This window comes from Ptiloglossa arizonensis, chromosome 8 (genome assembly GCF_051014685.1).
Source record: "Ptiloglossa arizonensis isolate GNS036 chromosome 8, iyPtiAriz1_principal, whole genome shotgun sequence".
Lineage (NCBI taxonomy): Eukaryota > Metazoa > Arthropoda > Insecta > Hymenoptera > Colletidae > Ptiloglossa > Ptiloglossa arizonensis.
In genome coordinates, this window is record NC_135055.1 from 6682083 (window position 1) to 6695387 (window position 13305).

Sequence of the window (13305 nt, forward strand, 5' to 3'; positions counted from 1 at the left end):
TCTAGAAATTTATGTAGATATGAACATATTTGTAAAAATAAATATTTTTTTTTTAATTTCTAGTGTAATAATTTATTCCGCTTTTAGAGTTAGTTTAATAAATCGCCTTAAAATTAAAAGAATGAAATTAATTTTTTAATTTCGTTAAATTTCTTTCGACTTTAATCCACTTAAAATATGTTATAGCAATTTTATTGAAATAGAATAGAAAAGCAAAGAATAAAAACACTAGTTCATATGCAATGTATAAACATATGCAAATTTAACAAATGTTTGGAATACTGTAAATATTGATAAAAGGTGTATACTTCTGATCCAAATGCTATAATGAAAACAGTGAAAGTAATATTTCAAATGTAACACGAAAACTTAAGAAACAAATGAGTTTTACTTAATTACTAGAAAAAATGAAATAAAAATATTTTATTTTGGTTTTGAGTCGGTAGGTCTGAAAGTTGTACAAGAAAATATAAAACTATCTCATAATAAGAGAATAGAATCATATAAGTATTCAATTATTATTTTTTCTTCCATTTCTCCTATTATGTTTTGAATTTGTAAGAAACTTAAAATATTTAAAATATTTTAAGAATATTTAGTATCTTATTAATAAGTAATAAAGTATCTTTATTTCATTTTTTAGCTATTCAAATAAGGTATTATTATTTACATTTTTAAGCGTTCATTTGTTACAATTGAAATAAATATCTCTGTTTCAAATAATGCCTCAGCTCTGCAGAAAAGTGGTGCTGCCACCACAGCTTATCGTGCGCGAGTTTGCGTCATGCTTTTACAGGAAACGTCAAGAAAGGTGGGGACATGAAGGTGCAGCTAACACTTGGCAGTCCACTGCCACAGCTTTACTAAGATGGCTACCATGTTGTCGCGGACCATCTCACTCGTTGAAAATCTTACCCGATTTAACGGGTCTAAGGTACGTGAAACAAGTAATTTTTTATATGATAATATTTGATCAATTCATAATATTTGCATGACAATATTCCCTTTTTTTGTATACCCTAAAATTTGACAGTTCTTACACTGATAGTTCACAATAATGGTAACCACCATATTAGATCTCTAGTCTGCTAAATTGGGCGCCAGGGTCAGTTAATTCGAAGCCAAGGATCGTGGCCTCGAACGAAACTATGTTTTTTCACGAAATACGAGTATGATAGTTATGCAATACAAAAGTAGACATTTCCGCGCTTATTTTTTCATTCTTTGATCAGTGACTTTGGAATGTCTGCTCGTATTTAATTAACAGTTATTGAATTACGTCAAAATGAGACCACTTGTCAAACGATTGAGAACTGTCATACTTTTTGAAAATTCAAAGTTCAAATATTCGAGAAATTCGTTATCAGCTGTTTTTCCTGTTTTTTTTTTTGTTATCTCTTAAGTATCTTCATTAATATTTTTGATAAATATTGTTTTTTAAAAACTTTCTTCATTTTTCATTATAATTTTGTTTCACATGTTATTTTTGTTTGTTTGTTTTCATCAACTAAGCTATATAGTTATCAAAGACACATCAAGTCATGGGTGACAAGGTTTGAATGAGAAGTATGTGGGTCATTACCATTGATTGGTCTTTGAGTTCAGATTATTTTTAAGCCTTACAGGCCAAGGCCTTAAAGTCTGTAAACTGTCAATAATAATGTGTTGGATCATTTTATCCATTTCTCCTTATACTTACATCCTATTTTGGATGTTATAATATTTATTTATTTTTTTTTTTTATAAATATTATGTGTAAATATTTGTAATAAAAATAAACTTTTATATTATATAATTATATTTAATATGTTATATACAAATATCAATTATTGAATTTTATAATATGTAATTATAACTTTATAAACAACTTTGTATTATTATCATGTGTAAAATTAAAGTGTATGTGTGCACGTGCATGTGTATATTGTGTATTTTAATGTTATATGTTGTTAATTATTTTTTTACCTTAATATATTAAATTAATATCTAATTTTTGTTATAGATATTGGGATGCAAGACCAATTTAGTAAAGCAGCCAGTCAGAAATTTAAATGTGCATGAACACATTAGTTACACTCTATTAAATGAAGCTGGAGTACCGACTCCTAAATTTGGAGTTGCCAAAACTCCAGATGAAGCTGCAAAACTTGCTGCTGATTTAAAAACCAAAGATATTGTTTTAAAGGCACAAGTTTTAGCTGGTGGTAGAGGAAAAGGACATTTTAAGGGTACCAACATTAGTGGTGTAAAAATGTGTGAAACGCAAGTATTAGTTATTATAATAGGTAAAAATGTTATAGTACTGAAACGTGTATTATTTAATATTATGTGTCATATATGTAGGCCAGAAGAAGCCAAAAAATTAGCAAGTCAAATGCTAGGTAAATTATTAATTACTAAACAAACTGGCGAAGCAGGAAGGATATGTAATGCAGTAATGGTAACACAGCGCATGTTCCCTCGCAAAGAATACTACCTTGCAGTCATGATGGAAAGAGCCTTTGGTGTATGTTATTGAATGAATGCAATTTAAGTGAATAAAATTGCAAGTTGTAATTTTAAAATGTTTAATTTTAGGGTCCAGTTATAATAGCTTCAAGTCAAGGCGGTGTAAATATTGAAGAAGTTGCTGCAACTAATCCTACTGCTATTATGTACGAACCTGTTGATATTAACAAGGGAATTACGAAAGAGCAAGCAGAACGTATTGCTGTTAAACTTGGTCTACAAAATGTGAAAGATTACATTTCCAATATCATTATAAATCTGTATCAAATGTTCCTAAAAAAAGATGCTCTTTTATTAGAAGTGAACCCTCTTGCAGAGGATATTAATGGAAACTGTAAGTTTGATTTTAAAAAATGTAATTCACTAAGCCTTATAAAAAATATCACTAAAATAAGAATTTTATTTTTTGATATTAAGATTTTGCATTGGACTGCAAGTGCAGATTCGATGATAATGCTGAATTCAGGCAAAAAGCATTATTCGCTTTGAGAGATTGGACACAAGAAGATACTAAAGAGGTTGAAGCTGCCAAATTTGATTTGAATTATATTGCACTTGATGGTAATATTGGTTGCATGGTCAATGGTGCTGGTTTAGCTATGGCTACTATGGACATTATAAAATTACACGGAGGAGAACCAGCCAATTTCTTAGATGTTGGTGGTGGTGCATCCACTTCTGCTGTAAAGGAAGCATTTAAAATAATTACATCTGATCCACGAGTAAGTAATCAACATATAATACGTTCAGAAACATTCCATTTGTTTAAATAAATGTCGATATTTTTTATAGAGTTGAATAAAATGTTGCCAATATTAATATTTACTTTTTGTTTATCTAATTCAGGTTCACGCTCTTTTGGTTAACATATTTGGTGGGATCATGAGATGCGATGTTATTGCAGAAGGAATTATAGCTGCAACTAAAGAACTTAGCTTAAAAATTCCTGTCGTTGTCCGATTGCAGGTACAGTGATTGCAAATACTTATAAATGATTTTCTGTACATAATAGTTAATATAAAAGAGTATTATAGGACATAAGAATATTACATTTAATTATTTTATTATTTCAGGGTACAAATGTAGATGAAGCAAAAGCTCTTATTGCGAACGCAGGTTTAAAAATTGTACCGATTGATGATCTTGATGAAGCTGCCCGAGTTGCAGTTAAATTATCAACAATTATGAAGTTAGCACAATCTGAAAATCTTAGTGTCAACTTTGAAATACCTTCAATTTCATAGATTCAACAAAAATTGTAATTTACACATTATCGGGAAAATTATGAGAATGTATTCGCGCATTGTTAAACAGTTGAAACAACATTTGAAAGTAATAACTACAATAATAACTTCAAATGTTATTTCTATGCTTGTCTCTTTAGAGTTACATCTCAGTGTTTCAAACATTATCGTGTTAAGTAGAATAATAGCAAAAATTGATCAAATGTTTTGGACAAATTTATATTTTCCAAAAAGAAACATTTTGTTCCCACTTTTATAAATTTTAAATTTTTGAAAAAATATCCGACAATTCACTCAAATTTAGTGTTGCTTTCTTTCCAATGTAAGCACAAATTCTCTCAAGAAGTGTGCAAACTTCTTTAAAGATATAATTTATTGCTTACCCATTTTACGGGTCTCTGTGATTCAGTATTAAAATTAAGTTATATGATACATATTTATCAGTATAGCTATATTTTTTACACGAAAGTGTATACAATATTCTTTCGCAACTTATATACATGCTAACAAAGTACATAATTACTGTCCAAGATGAAATCTTTTGTATAATCATCTACAAAAGAAACTGTTATATTTAAGGTATGTGTCACCGAAAAACAGGCCTGTAAATGTAACATAGACGTATGTAGTTAAATGATATATAAATTATTTTACGTAATTTTAGTTTGTTTCTATCATTTTAATTAATCAAATAATAATATCCACGTTTTTCTTTTCCCCAAATCATAATGTTATTACGAAATAATAAGATTATGCCGTATCAGTATTACACAACGTGGATTCAGTAATGATGAAATAATTATGTTTTAAATCTTCGCATTTGTGTTATAAATATTACTCATGCTTTTTAAGATACACAACTAAAAATTCATAATATCATTCACGTATCGCGGATAATTTGTTGCAAATAAGATCATCGGTAAATATTGAATGTAATATTATTTTAAAGACACTATTAAGGTATTTGGAATAAAATTTTAAATGTTCCTCTGAGAGTGAAATCCTTTGAAAGTATTTTTGCTTAACTAAAATTGTTATAATCAATGCTAACTCTCTTTTCCAATAAAACTATGTTATTGTTACATTGATTGCATTTGTCATTTATGTATATGCAAATTTTAATTTCATTTGAAATGTTTTGATTAACCGACAAGTGGTGTAATAATAATGATATATTTAAGATTTTCACAATGTGTATAAATATACAATTTTGTCTGTTAAAATATGAATCATTCAAAAACTTTAAACTTTTTCGAAGTATTAATTAACAAGAATGAAGTAATTGCTAAATATTTTAAATCATCTATTTTTTTATATTACAAATTATAACTTATGATTGCCTTTAAGTTGGCCCAACTGTTTGTCGAAGTAATACAATTGGCAATAGAAATACGTTGTTGATTTGAATAACGTGAAGTAAACGAAGTTTCGTAAGGTCAGTTTTTTTTCTGTTGCTTCTTTCAAACTCTAGACTTAACGACATGGTAAGAACAAAGGCAGATCGTTTAAAAGGTAATGAAAATTTATAAAAATTATGTGTTTATTGGATTTTAAAAATGATTTTTCTGTGTTTCATTTACCCCTAGTTCGATTCAATCATCGATTTTATTCTTCATTCAATTTTGTGTATGTTTTTCATTTCAAATTTCAATTCAGTTTTTAATTATATTTTTTAATTTGATTATTCGTAGCTGTTGGCGGAAAAGCACCAAGTAAATCTGTAAAAAGTACTCCTACGAAAAAAGGAAAAGGAGTTAGCAAAGGTAAATGTTTATATTTCCCTTATATCTTGAAAAACAAAATTAATTTTTATTTATATGTTATTAAACACAAATATGAATAAGGGTGTAATTTCAGGAAAAAATTACTCAGGTGGTAATCCAGTTCATCCAAGAGAAACGCCTGAATGGCAGAAACCTATCACATGTTTTCTGAATCAAAATTCTGTTCAAGATGCTGCGGGTGTCTCAGGAGTGCAGGTACATTCTACAAATATATATAATTTAAACAAAAATACTTATTTAACAATATAATTATTAATAACAGGAAGATGAGAATCAGAGTGTTAATGAAGAAACAGGAAATGAATCAGACTGAAAATCTACAGCAATAATGTCTTTCACTACTGTAATATTATCTCACTATTACCTCTCAGCACAGTAATTATTATTTATCTTTATACAAGTAGTGTAGATATAAATAATTTATGTTCTATCGCTAAATGACAAAGATTTCAACATTTTAATATTATTAAGAAGTATAAAGAAAAGTAAGATAAAAACATAATTAAACAATACTAAATATGTAAAGTAAAGTTATCATACTCTTTTTTATATAACATTTAAAATATGCTCAATTTCATAAGTTTTATAATTTAAGATTTACAAAATTGTAAGGTGTAATATATTTAAATAAAATTCATATAAATAAAAAGAATAAAACTATATTTATGTTTCGACAAAATGAATTTTACCTTTTTAGATTATACGCGATGCATAATGTAAACAGCTAAATTGTATTTAACACACTAATTATTAATAAATTTGAAAACAATATACGTAAATTTAAAGTCGGAAGAAGTAAATCAACCAATCGCCCGGTAGCGTTTCGATGTTTCTTTTCTGTAGTTATTGTTCTAGTGAATTTAGGAACGCACAATTACCATCAAAATTTTGGCAGTCGAAGTTGCGGTAAAGATTCGCAGTATTGAAATGCTGCCGACAGCGAAATTTCATTAAAATACAGTTTCTAGCAAGATCTTTAACTGAATAAACGGAATCGAATTTAGCGTCGTTTGTTTCCAGAAAACTTCGTAATTTTCTTTTCTTTTCGTCTAATTATAACGTAGAATATCGGAACAACAACTGTAACCGGCTGTGAAAAAGTTTTCAATCATGGCTAGTGTCTCTTATCAAATCGCACACTTGCTGGAGAAGGTATTCATTGCATATTTCCAAATAAATATTTTTATTATTGTTCAATGTTACAAATTATTTCTGCTGATTATTTTAAGATGATACCTAGTAAGAGTGTCAGCATTTGAACCGGTGATAATGTTACAGTTCTACATAACCTCGCTTTAATCCTTTAAATAGTATTTTACAAGTTTTGTAAGATCGATTGTATTAATTTTTATTATAAGTAATAATGATGCATTCGGTTAATTTAATTAAACTATTTTCAAATATATAGTTGAATATTCTATTACTGCTTACACACATGCAAATTTATGCATCAATAAATACACTATATCAGCAAGAAACAAAGATGTTCTTAGTTGTCACAGAGATGATTTGATGTAAATGTTGTTTCAATTTATCCAATAAAGAATTCAGAATTTGATATGGTCATAATAATTATAGATCTTTACATTATATATTTTCATTAATTTTTCAATTTTATTTTTGTAATCTATTTTGTATTTACTTACACATTTGATGATTATACATAATTAGATAGTAAGGATTGTAGTATAAATATATTTTATAGTATTATGTTTTGGTTTAACTCCATATAGATGCATTTTAGTAAATTTTATTATCTTAGATGACCTCCAGCGACAAAGATTTTAGATTTATGGCAACCAATGATCTAATGAGCGAATTACAAAAAGACAGCATCAAATTGGATGATGATTCAGAACGTAAAGTTGTGAAAATGCTTTTAAAACTATTAGAGGACAAAAATGGAGAAGTACAAAATCTTGCCGTAAAATGGTACAGTCATATGTAAATTAAACCTGAAACATAAAGTATTTTGTTTTTCAAATTCTGTAATAATATTGTATATTACTTAAAAATATTAGTTAAGTTCTTTCTTGCATCTGCAAGATTTTCTCTGTATTTGGACACGATTACAGAAACGTGTCCGATTTCAGTTTGGGCCCCTTAGTCAATAAGGTAAAGGAGTACCAAGTGGAAACTATCGTAGATGCACTGTGCAGTAACATGATATCAAACAAGGAAGAGTTAAGAGATACTTCCAGTATTGGTTTGAAGACTGTAATCTCTGAACTTCCTTTGGGATCTAGTGCACTTGTTGCAAATGTTTGTAAACGAATAACTGGTCGACTTAGCAGTGTTATTGAAAAAGTAATTGTCATTATTAAATAAGTAGTAATTTGTATTTTAGAATCGTCAATGAAATAGTATATTATATACTCAGAATGAAAGAACTAATTAGTTTTTACATAGCAGGAAGATGTATCTGTGCAGCTTGAGGCCCTTGATATTGTAGCTGACTTATTATCTCGATTTGGTGCTTTACTAGTCGCGTTTCATTCTGTTATTTTGTCTGCTCTATTACCACAACTTTCTTCTCCACGTCAAGCAGTTCGCAAGCGTACTATAGTGGCATTGAGCCACCTTTTGACTTCGAGTAACAATTTCTTGTACAATAAACTTCTAGATCATTTACTTGAACGTCTTACTACACAAACTACAAAAAATGTGATACGCACTTACATACAATGCATTGCTTCTATTTGGTAAGTACCTTTTATGAGAAACTTTTATATGTTTGTTTACATTTTAATTTTTGCCACCGAATTACAGTCGTCAAGCAGGACACAGATTTGGAGAACAAATAGAGAGGGTTATGCCACTGATTGTACAGTATAGCAACGAAGATGATGATGAGCTGAGGGAATATTGCTTGCAAGCATTTGAATCTTTTGTGTACAGATGTCCCAAAGAAATTACTCCACACATAAATAAAGTGAGCAATGCTTTTTACTTATTATACTTCTTATTACTTTTAATTACTATTTTTAATTAATTATTTCTAGATTATAGAAATTTGTTTGATTTACATCACATATGACCCAAATTACAATTATGATGATGATATGAATGATTCGCCTGGTGGTGAAGGTGTTGTAATGGAAGTAGAGGAAGATGGAGAGGAAGATGGAGAAGACGAGTATTCAGATGACGATGACATGAGTTGGAAAGTTCGTAGAGCAGCTGCAAAGTGTCTTGAAGCTGTTGTATCTAGTAGGCGAGAACTTCTCCCTGATCTTTATAAAGTTGTTTCTCCAGCCCTGATTTCAAGATTTAAAGGTATTCTTTATATAATGTAAAACATACAATGATAGGAAGTTAACCCTTGTTATACTGTACCGGAGTCATTGGTTCTGCTGACCGGACTCTTTGTCTCAAAAATGATAGTGCACACTGCGAGCTCGAGTGACTGTGAATATAATTAGTGAAATATCGGTGTGAGTCAAAAATGACTTCGACACTGGACTTTGAACTGCAGTAGTCAGAGGGTTAATATTATAAAATTTTTTATTTAGCAGTGAGAGCAAGAAAACAATAAAAAATAAAATTGTATTTTTACAGAAAGAGAGGAAAACGTAAAATCGGATATTTTTCATGCGTATATTGCACTTCTAAGACAAACAAGACCAGCATCTGGTGTACCTCTTAATCCTGATGCAATGGAAGACGATGATGGTCCAATATCGTTACTGCAACAACAAGTTCCATTAATAGTAAAAGCAGTTCATCGTCAAATGAAAGAAAAGAGTATTAAAACAAGACAAGATTGCTTTTCATTATTGAAAGAATTAGTACTTGTATTGCCTGGTGCTTTAAACAATCACATACACGAACTACTGTTTGGTATACAGTATTCTTTGGGAGACAAAAATTCTTCGTCAAATATGAAAATCGATACATTAGCTTTCGTACACACATTATTAATAACTCACCAACCCAAAGTATTTCACGCTCATATGGCGGTTTTAGTGATACCACCGATTATAGCTGCTGTTGGAGATCCATTTTATAAAATTACAGCAGAAGCATTGTTGGTATTGCAACAGATTGTCCAAGTAATTAGACCATATGGTAAGTTGTAAAATATTGTTCAATTTGACGCTTTAAAAATGAATAGAAATAAAATAATTGTTAAATTTTATTTTAGATAAACCAGGCTATTTGGACTTTACATCATTATCTGGTGAGATATATCATTGTACGTTAATGAGATTAAGAACAGCAGACATCGACCAAGAAGTAAAGGAAAGAGCGATTGCTTGTATGGGTCAAATTCTCGCCCATTTTGGAGATACTTTGTCCGATGAATTGCATGTATGCCTTCCTATTTTTCTGGATAGACTCCGTAATGAAATCACACGACTTACGACAGTTAAAGCTTTAACGTGCATAGCTTCATCTCCTTGGAGGGTGGATCTAAAGCCAATTATGGTATATGTATTATATTTTTTATTACACAAAAATCGGTATATATAAAAGTACTTCATTTATATATTAATTATTATTACTGCACTTTTTACAGGAAGAAGCAATTCCAATTCTTGGATCTTTCCTGAGAAAAAATCAGAGAGCTTTGAAATTATGTTCCCTTCCACTTTTAGATACTCTGGTCCAAAATTATAGTTCTGCTCTTCATGTTGATTTATTAGATACGGTAATAGAGATTTTAATCAAATTGGCAAAATGTATTTAAATGCTCATTTTAATAAATGAAATTAAAACCAAATAATATTTTCCTAGGTCACTACGGAATTACCAGCATTATTAAATGAAACTGATTTACATATTGCGCAATTAACTCTTAATCTTCTTACGACTATCGCAAAACTACATCCAGTTGCTCTCACAAGAGTGTCTGATAATATTCTTCCAGAAATATTAGTTCTGGTAAAATCTCCACTCCTCCAAGGTATTATTAAATTACTCGATATTTCTATTGTAATAAAATAGTACTTAATTAATTAGTAATTTCTTTTTATGTTTCAGGTGTAGCCTTGAATTCTATGCTGGAATTTTTCCAAGCGTTAGTTCAGGCAGATATACCAGGTCTTGGTTACAGAGAATTACTCTCGATGTTGATAGCACCTGTTAGTCAATCTGTACTTCATAAACAAGCTTATCATTCGCTTGCCAAATGTGCTGCCGCGTTAACTATCACATGGCATCAAGAAGCTCAGGCAGTAGTAGAACAATTTTTAAAAGACGTTCAGAACCCTCAGAGCGATGCGCAACATATTTTTGCATTATTGGTTATTGGTGAAATAGGCAGACACGTGTAAGTAATGCATAATACTATGTGGTTTTTTAACGCATTTGACTACAATTTGTCATTTGTGATAAATCTTTTTGGATTCAGGGATCTGAGCGGAATTGCTTCTCTAAAGCATATAATTTTAAATTCATTTTCGTCCCATTCGGAGGAAGTAAAATCGGCAGCTAGTTACACATTGGGGAACATAGCAGTCGGTAATCTTCCTGAATATTTGCCGTTTATACTGAAAGAAATTGAGGCACAACCAAAACGTCAATATCTTCTCCTGCATTCGTTAAAAGAGGTAATTCAAAATATTAAGGAATCATCTATTTTGTTTTGTTTCTATTAAAACCGTTTAATATTTTGAAAATGTGATACATTGTACAGATTATCACGTGTCAGTCTGCTAGTCCGTCTGGTGTATCCCACTTGCAAAACTTCGTGCCTTCGATTTGGATGCTTTTATACAGACATTGTGAATGCACAGAGGAAGGAACGCGTAATGTCGTTGCAGAATGTTTAGGAAAGCTTACTTTGATCGATCCTGCTACTTTATTACCAAGATTACAGGAATCTTTAAAATCACCCTCTGCGTTCATGAGGACTACCACAGTTACCGCTGTTAAATTCACTATATCCGATCAGGTATATACAGAAGTATAACATTGTATACAAATTATATATTGAATTGTTATATTTATACACGAGTAATATGTAATTTTTTGTACAGCCACAACAAATCGATATTATGTTAAAACAATGTATGGGCAATTTCTTAGTCGCATTAGAGGATCCTGACCTGAATGTGAGGAGGGTAGCTTTAGTTGCATTTAATTCGGCAGCTCACAATAAACCAATGCTTGTAAGAGATTTACTAGATTCTGTGTTACCACACCTTTATACCGAAACTAAGATAAAGGTATTTGTTTAATAATAAAATAATATTTAGTTGCTTACTAAAATATTAGGTTTTCTGGGGAATTATGTGTTATGTTTTGAATTGATTAAATGTAGAGAGAATTGATAAGAGAAGTCGAAATGGGTCCTTTCAAACACACGGTAGATGATGGTCTAGATCTCAGAAAGGCAGCATTTGAATGCATGTATACACTGCTCGATTCTTGCCTGGATCGATTGGATGTTTTTAACTTTTTGAATCATGTTGAAAATGGCCTCAGAGATCATTATGATATTAAGATGTTAACCTACCTTATGACTGCTAGACTGGCCCAATTATGTCCTACAGCAGTTCTGCAAAGTAAGTGTTACGTGCAAATGAAATCGTTGTTCATCTTAATTAATATAATGGTTGCTTATACATAGGGTTGGAACGATTAGTTGATCCATTAAAAAGTACTTGTACAATGAAAGTAAAGGCAAATTCAGTAAAGCAGGAATATGAAAAACAAGATGAACTTAAACGTTCGGCATTAAGAGCTGTAGCAGCACTGTTAACTATACCAGATGCAGGTAAATATCATTCATAGTAAAAATCTTATAATAAACATTTTTGAAAATTATTTTTCAGTAATTGAAATAATTTTGATATTTAATCGAACTATATATTTTTTTCCAGATAAAAATCCATCGTTATGCGAGTTTGTAACACAGATTAAAGCAACACCTGAATTGCAACCACTCTTCGAACTAATTCAGAAGGACTGCACTGGCAGCAGTATGAATGAAACCATTGCAATGGATCAGAGTTAAAAATCCACGATTTTACTTTTTGTATTTCACATAGATCGCTGTTAGCTAAGCATGATCGCGGTCATATTATTCATAGTTTATTTCTATACGTTATTTTTTCATTATTGTCTTTGATCTGAAACGTAGTTTGAAATGAATGTGATTTCATGTAATACGCCATGTATAAATTACAAAAATAAATTTGCCAATTGTAAGCATTTTACGATAACGCATCGGGCTTTCGTTTAAGAATAAAACATCACCAAAATTTTATATCTGAACCTTTACTTAAGCAATAAAATATATTTAGGCCAGATCGACAGATAATGCAGAGAAACTTGGCTTCCTTATTTCAAATGTATTATTAACGAATGTCAAACAAAGTTTCCTAATAACGTGACTGTGATCACGTTTACGAATGCTTCCTTTTCAATTACGCCAATTGACCTACATATTTATGATTAATGTTCAATCTGTATGCATGCATTCGTATCTCATTTGCTGACCTACTTATTTGATTCCTTAACAAATTTATTAGCAAGGTTGACTACTACTTTCCCTTTAAATGTTAAAGGCCTTTTGCAAGTGGCATTGTGGTCAAATATGTAGTGTACCGAAAGCATTTAAAGTATACGAGTATTTTATGTGTGAACCATACTTTCACGTAATACTCAAATATAACATCAATGTATCATTGGGATAGTATTTAGTGTTAGTTAATACGTACTAAAAATAGATAGAGCTTTAGGAATACACAGACGGGGGTGGGTACTTTGCCAAATATTCCGCGGTCGATAGCCTTTAATCGCGTGTAGCTTTTATAATAGTA

At 30.3% G+C, this 13305-nt stretch overlaps 3 protein-coding genes across 5 annotated transcripts; all 3 read left to right on the plus strand.

Annotated features, from left to right (window-relative positions):
• Positions 1–787: 787 nt before the first annotated feature.
• On the plus strand, positions 788–4415 carry LOC143149828 (succinate--CoA ligase [ADP-forming] subunit beta, mitochondrial-like). The gene is made up of 7 exons (XM_076317547.1): positions 788–934; positions 2003–2262; positions 2344–2506; positions 2578–2842; positions 2926–3230; positions 3355–3474; positions 3582–4415. The coding sequence occupies exons 1-7, from the start codon at positions 869–871 to the stop codon at positions 3750–3752; spliced, it is 1350 nt and encodes a 449-aa protein (XP_076173662.1). The 5' UTR covers positions 788–868; the 3' UTR covers positions 3753–4415.
• Positions 4416–4977: 562 nt separating this feature from the next.
• On the plus strand, positions 4978–6136 carry LOC143149830 (PCNA-associated factor). Its single transcript, XM_076317550.1, has 4 exons — positions 4978–5264; positions 5444–5515; positions 5610–5731; positions 5799–6136. Exons 1-4 carry the CDS (start codon positions 5234–5236, stop codon positions 5847–5849), a joined length of 276 nt encoding a protein of 91 aa, XP_076173665.1. The 5' UTR covers positions 4978–5233; the 3' UTR covers positions 5850–6136.
• Positions 6137–6432: 296 nt separating this feature from the next.
• On the plus strand, positions 6433–12707 carry Cand1 (Cullin-associated and neddylation-dissociated 1). Of its 3 annotated transcripts, none has more exons than XM_076318434.1 (17): positions 6433–6688; positions 7299–7468; positions 7630–7843; positions 7946–8238; positions 8306–8468; positions 8539–8812; positions 9095–9604; positions 9681–9964; positions 10056–10187; positions 10274–10442; positions 10520–10808; positions 10890–11088; positions 11175–11432; positions 11518–11706; positions 11802–12045; positions 12111–12257; positions 12364–12707. In XM_076318434.1, exons 1-17 carry the CDS (start codon positions 6647–6649, stop codon positions 12495–12497), a joined length of 3711 nt encoding a protein of 1236 aa, XP_076174549.1. In that variant the 5' UTR covers positions 6433–6646; the 3' UTR covers positions 12498–12707. The 3 variants fall into 3 exon arrangements, with proteins under 3 accessions (XP_076174549.1, XP_076174550.1, XP_076174551.1); XM_076318435.1 differs by having other exon boundaries at positions 7949–8238; XM_076318436.1 differs by lacking the exon at positions 6433–6688 and having other exon boundaries at positions 7330–7468; positions 7612–7843.
• Positions 12708–13305: the final 598 nt, after the last annotated feature.

What these genes read in the sequence shown, in the direction of transcription:
- Cand1 (XM_076318434.1), top strand. Translation starts at nt 6,647, where the DNA reads ATGGCTAGTGTCTCTTATCAAATCGCACACTTGCTGGAGAAG. An exon ending in CCAAGTAATTAGACCATATG is followed by an intron (nt 9,605 to 9,680) that starts GTAAGTTGTAAA and finishes ATTTTATTTTAG; the next exon opens with ATAAACCAGGCTATTTGGAC. An exon ending in TGGATCTAAAGCCAATTATG is followed by an intron (nt 9,965 to 10,055) that starts GTATATGTATTA and finishes CACTTTTTACAG; the next exon opens with GAAGAAGCAATTCCAATTCT.
- LOC143149830 (XM_076317550.1), top strand. Translation starts at nt 5,234, where the DNA reads ATGGTAAGAACAAAGGCAGATCGTTTAAAAG. An exon ending in AAAGGCAGATCGTTTAAAAG is followed by an intron (nt 5,265 to 5,443) that starts GTAATGAAAATT and finishes GATTATTCGTAG; the next exon opens with CTGTTGGCGGAAAAGCACCA. An exon ending in AGGAAAAGGAGTTAGCAAAG is followed by an intron (nt 5,516 to 5,609) that starts GTAAATGTTTAT and finishes GTGTAATTTCAG; the next exon opens with GAAAAAATTACTCAGGTGGT.
- LOC143149828 (XM_076317547.1), top strand. Translation starts at nt 869, where the DNA reads ATGGCTACCATGTTGTCGCGGACCATCTCACTCGTTGAAAATCTTACC. An exon ending in CCCGATTTAACGGGTCTAAG is followed by an intron (nt 935 to 2,002) that starts GTACGTGAAACA and finishes TTTTTGTTATAG; the next exon opens with ATATTGGGATGCAAGACCAA. An exon ending in TGATGGAAAGAGCCTTTGGT is followed by an intron (nt 2,507 to 2,577) that starts GTATGTTATTGA and finishes GTTTAATTTTAG; the next exon opens with GGTCCAGTTATAATAGCTTC.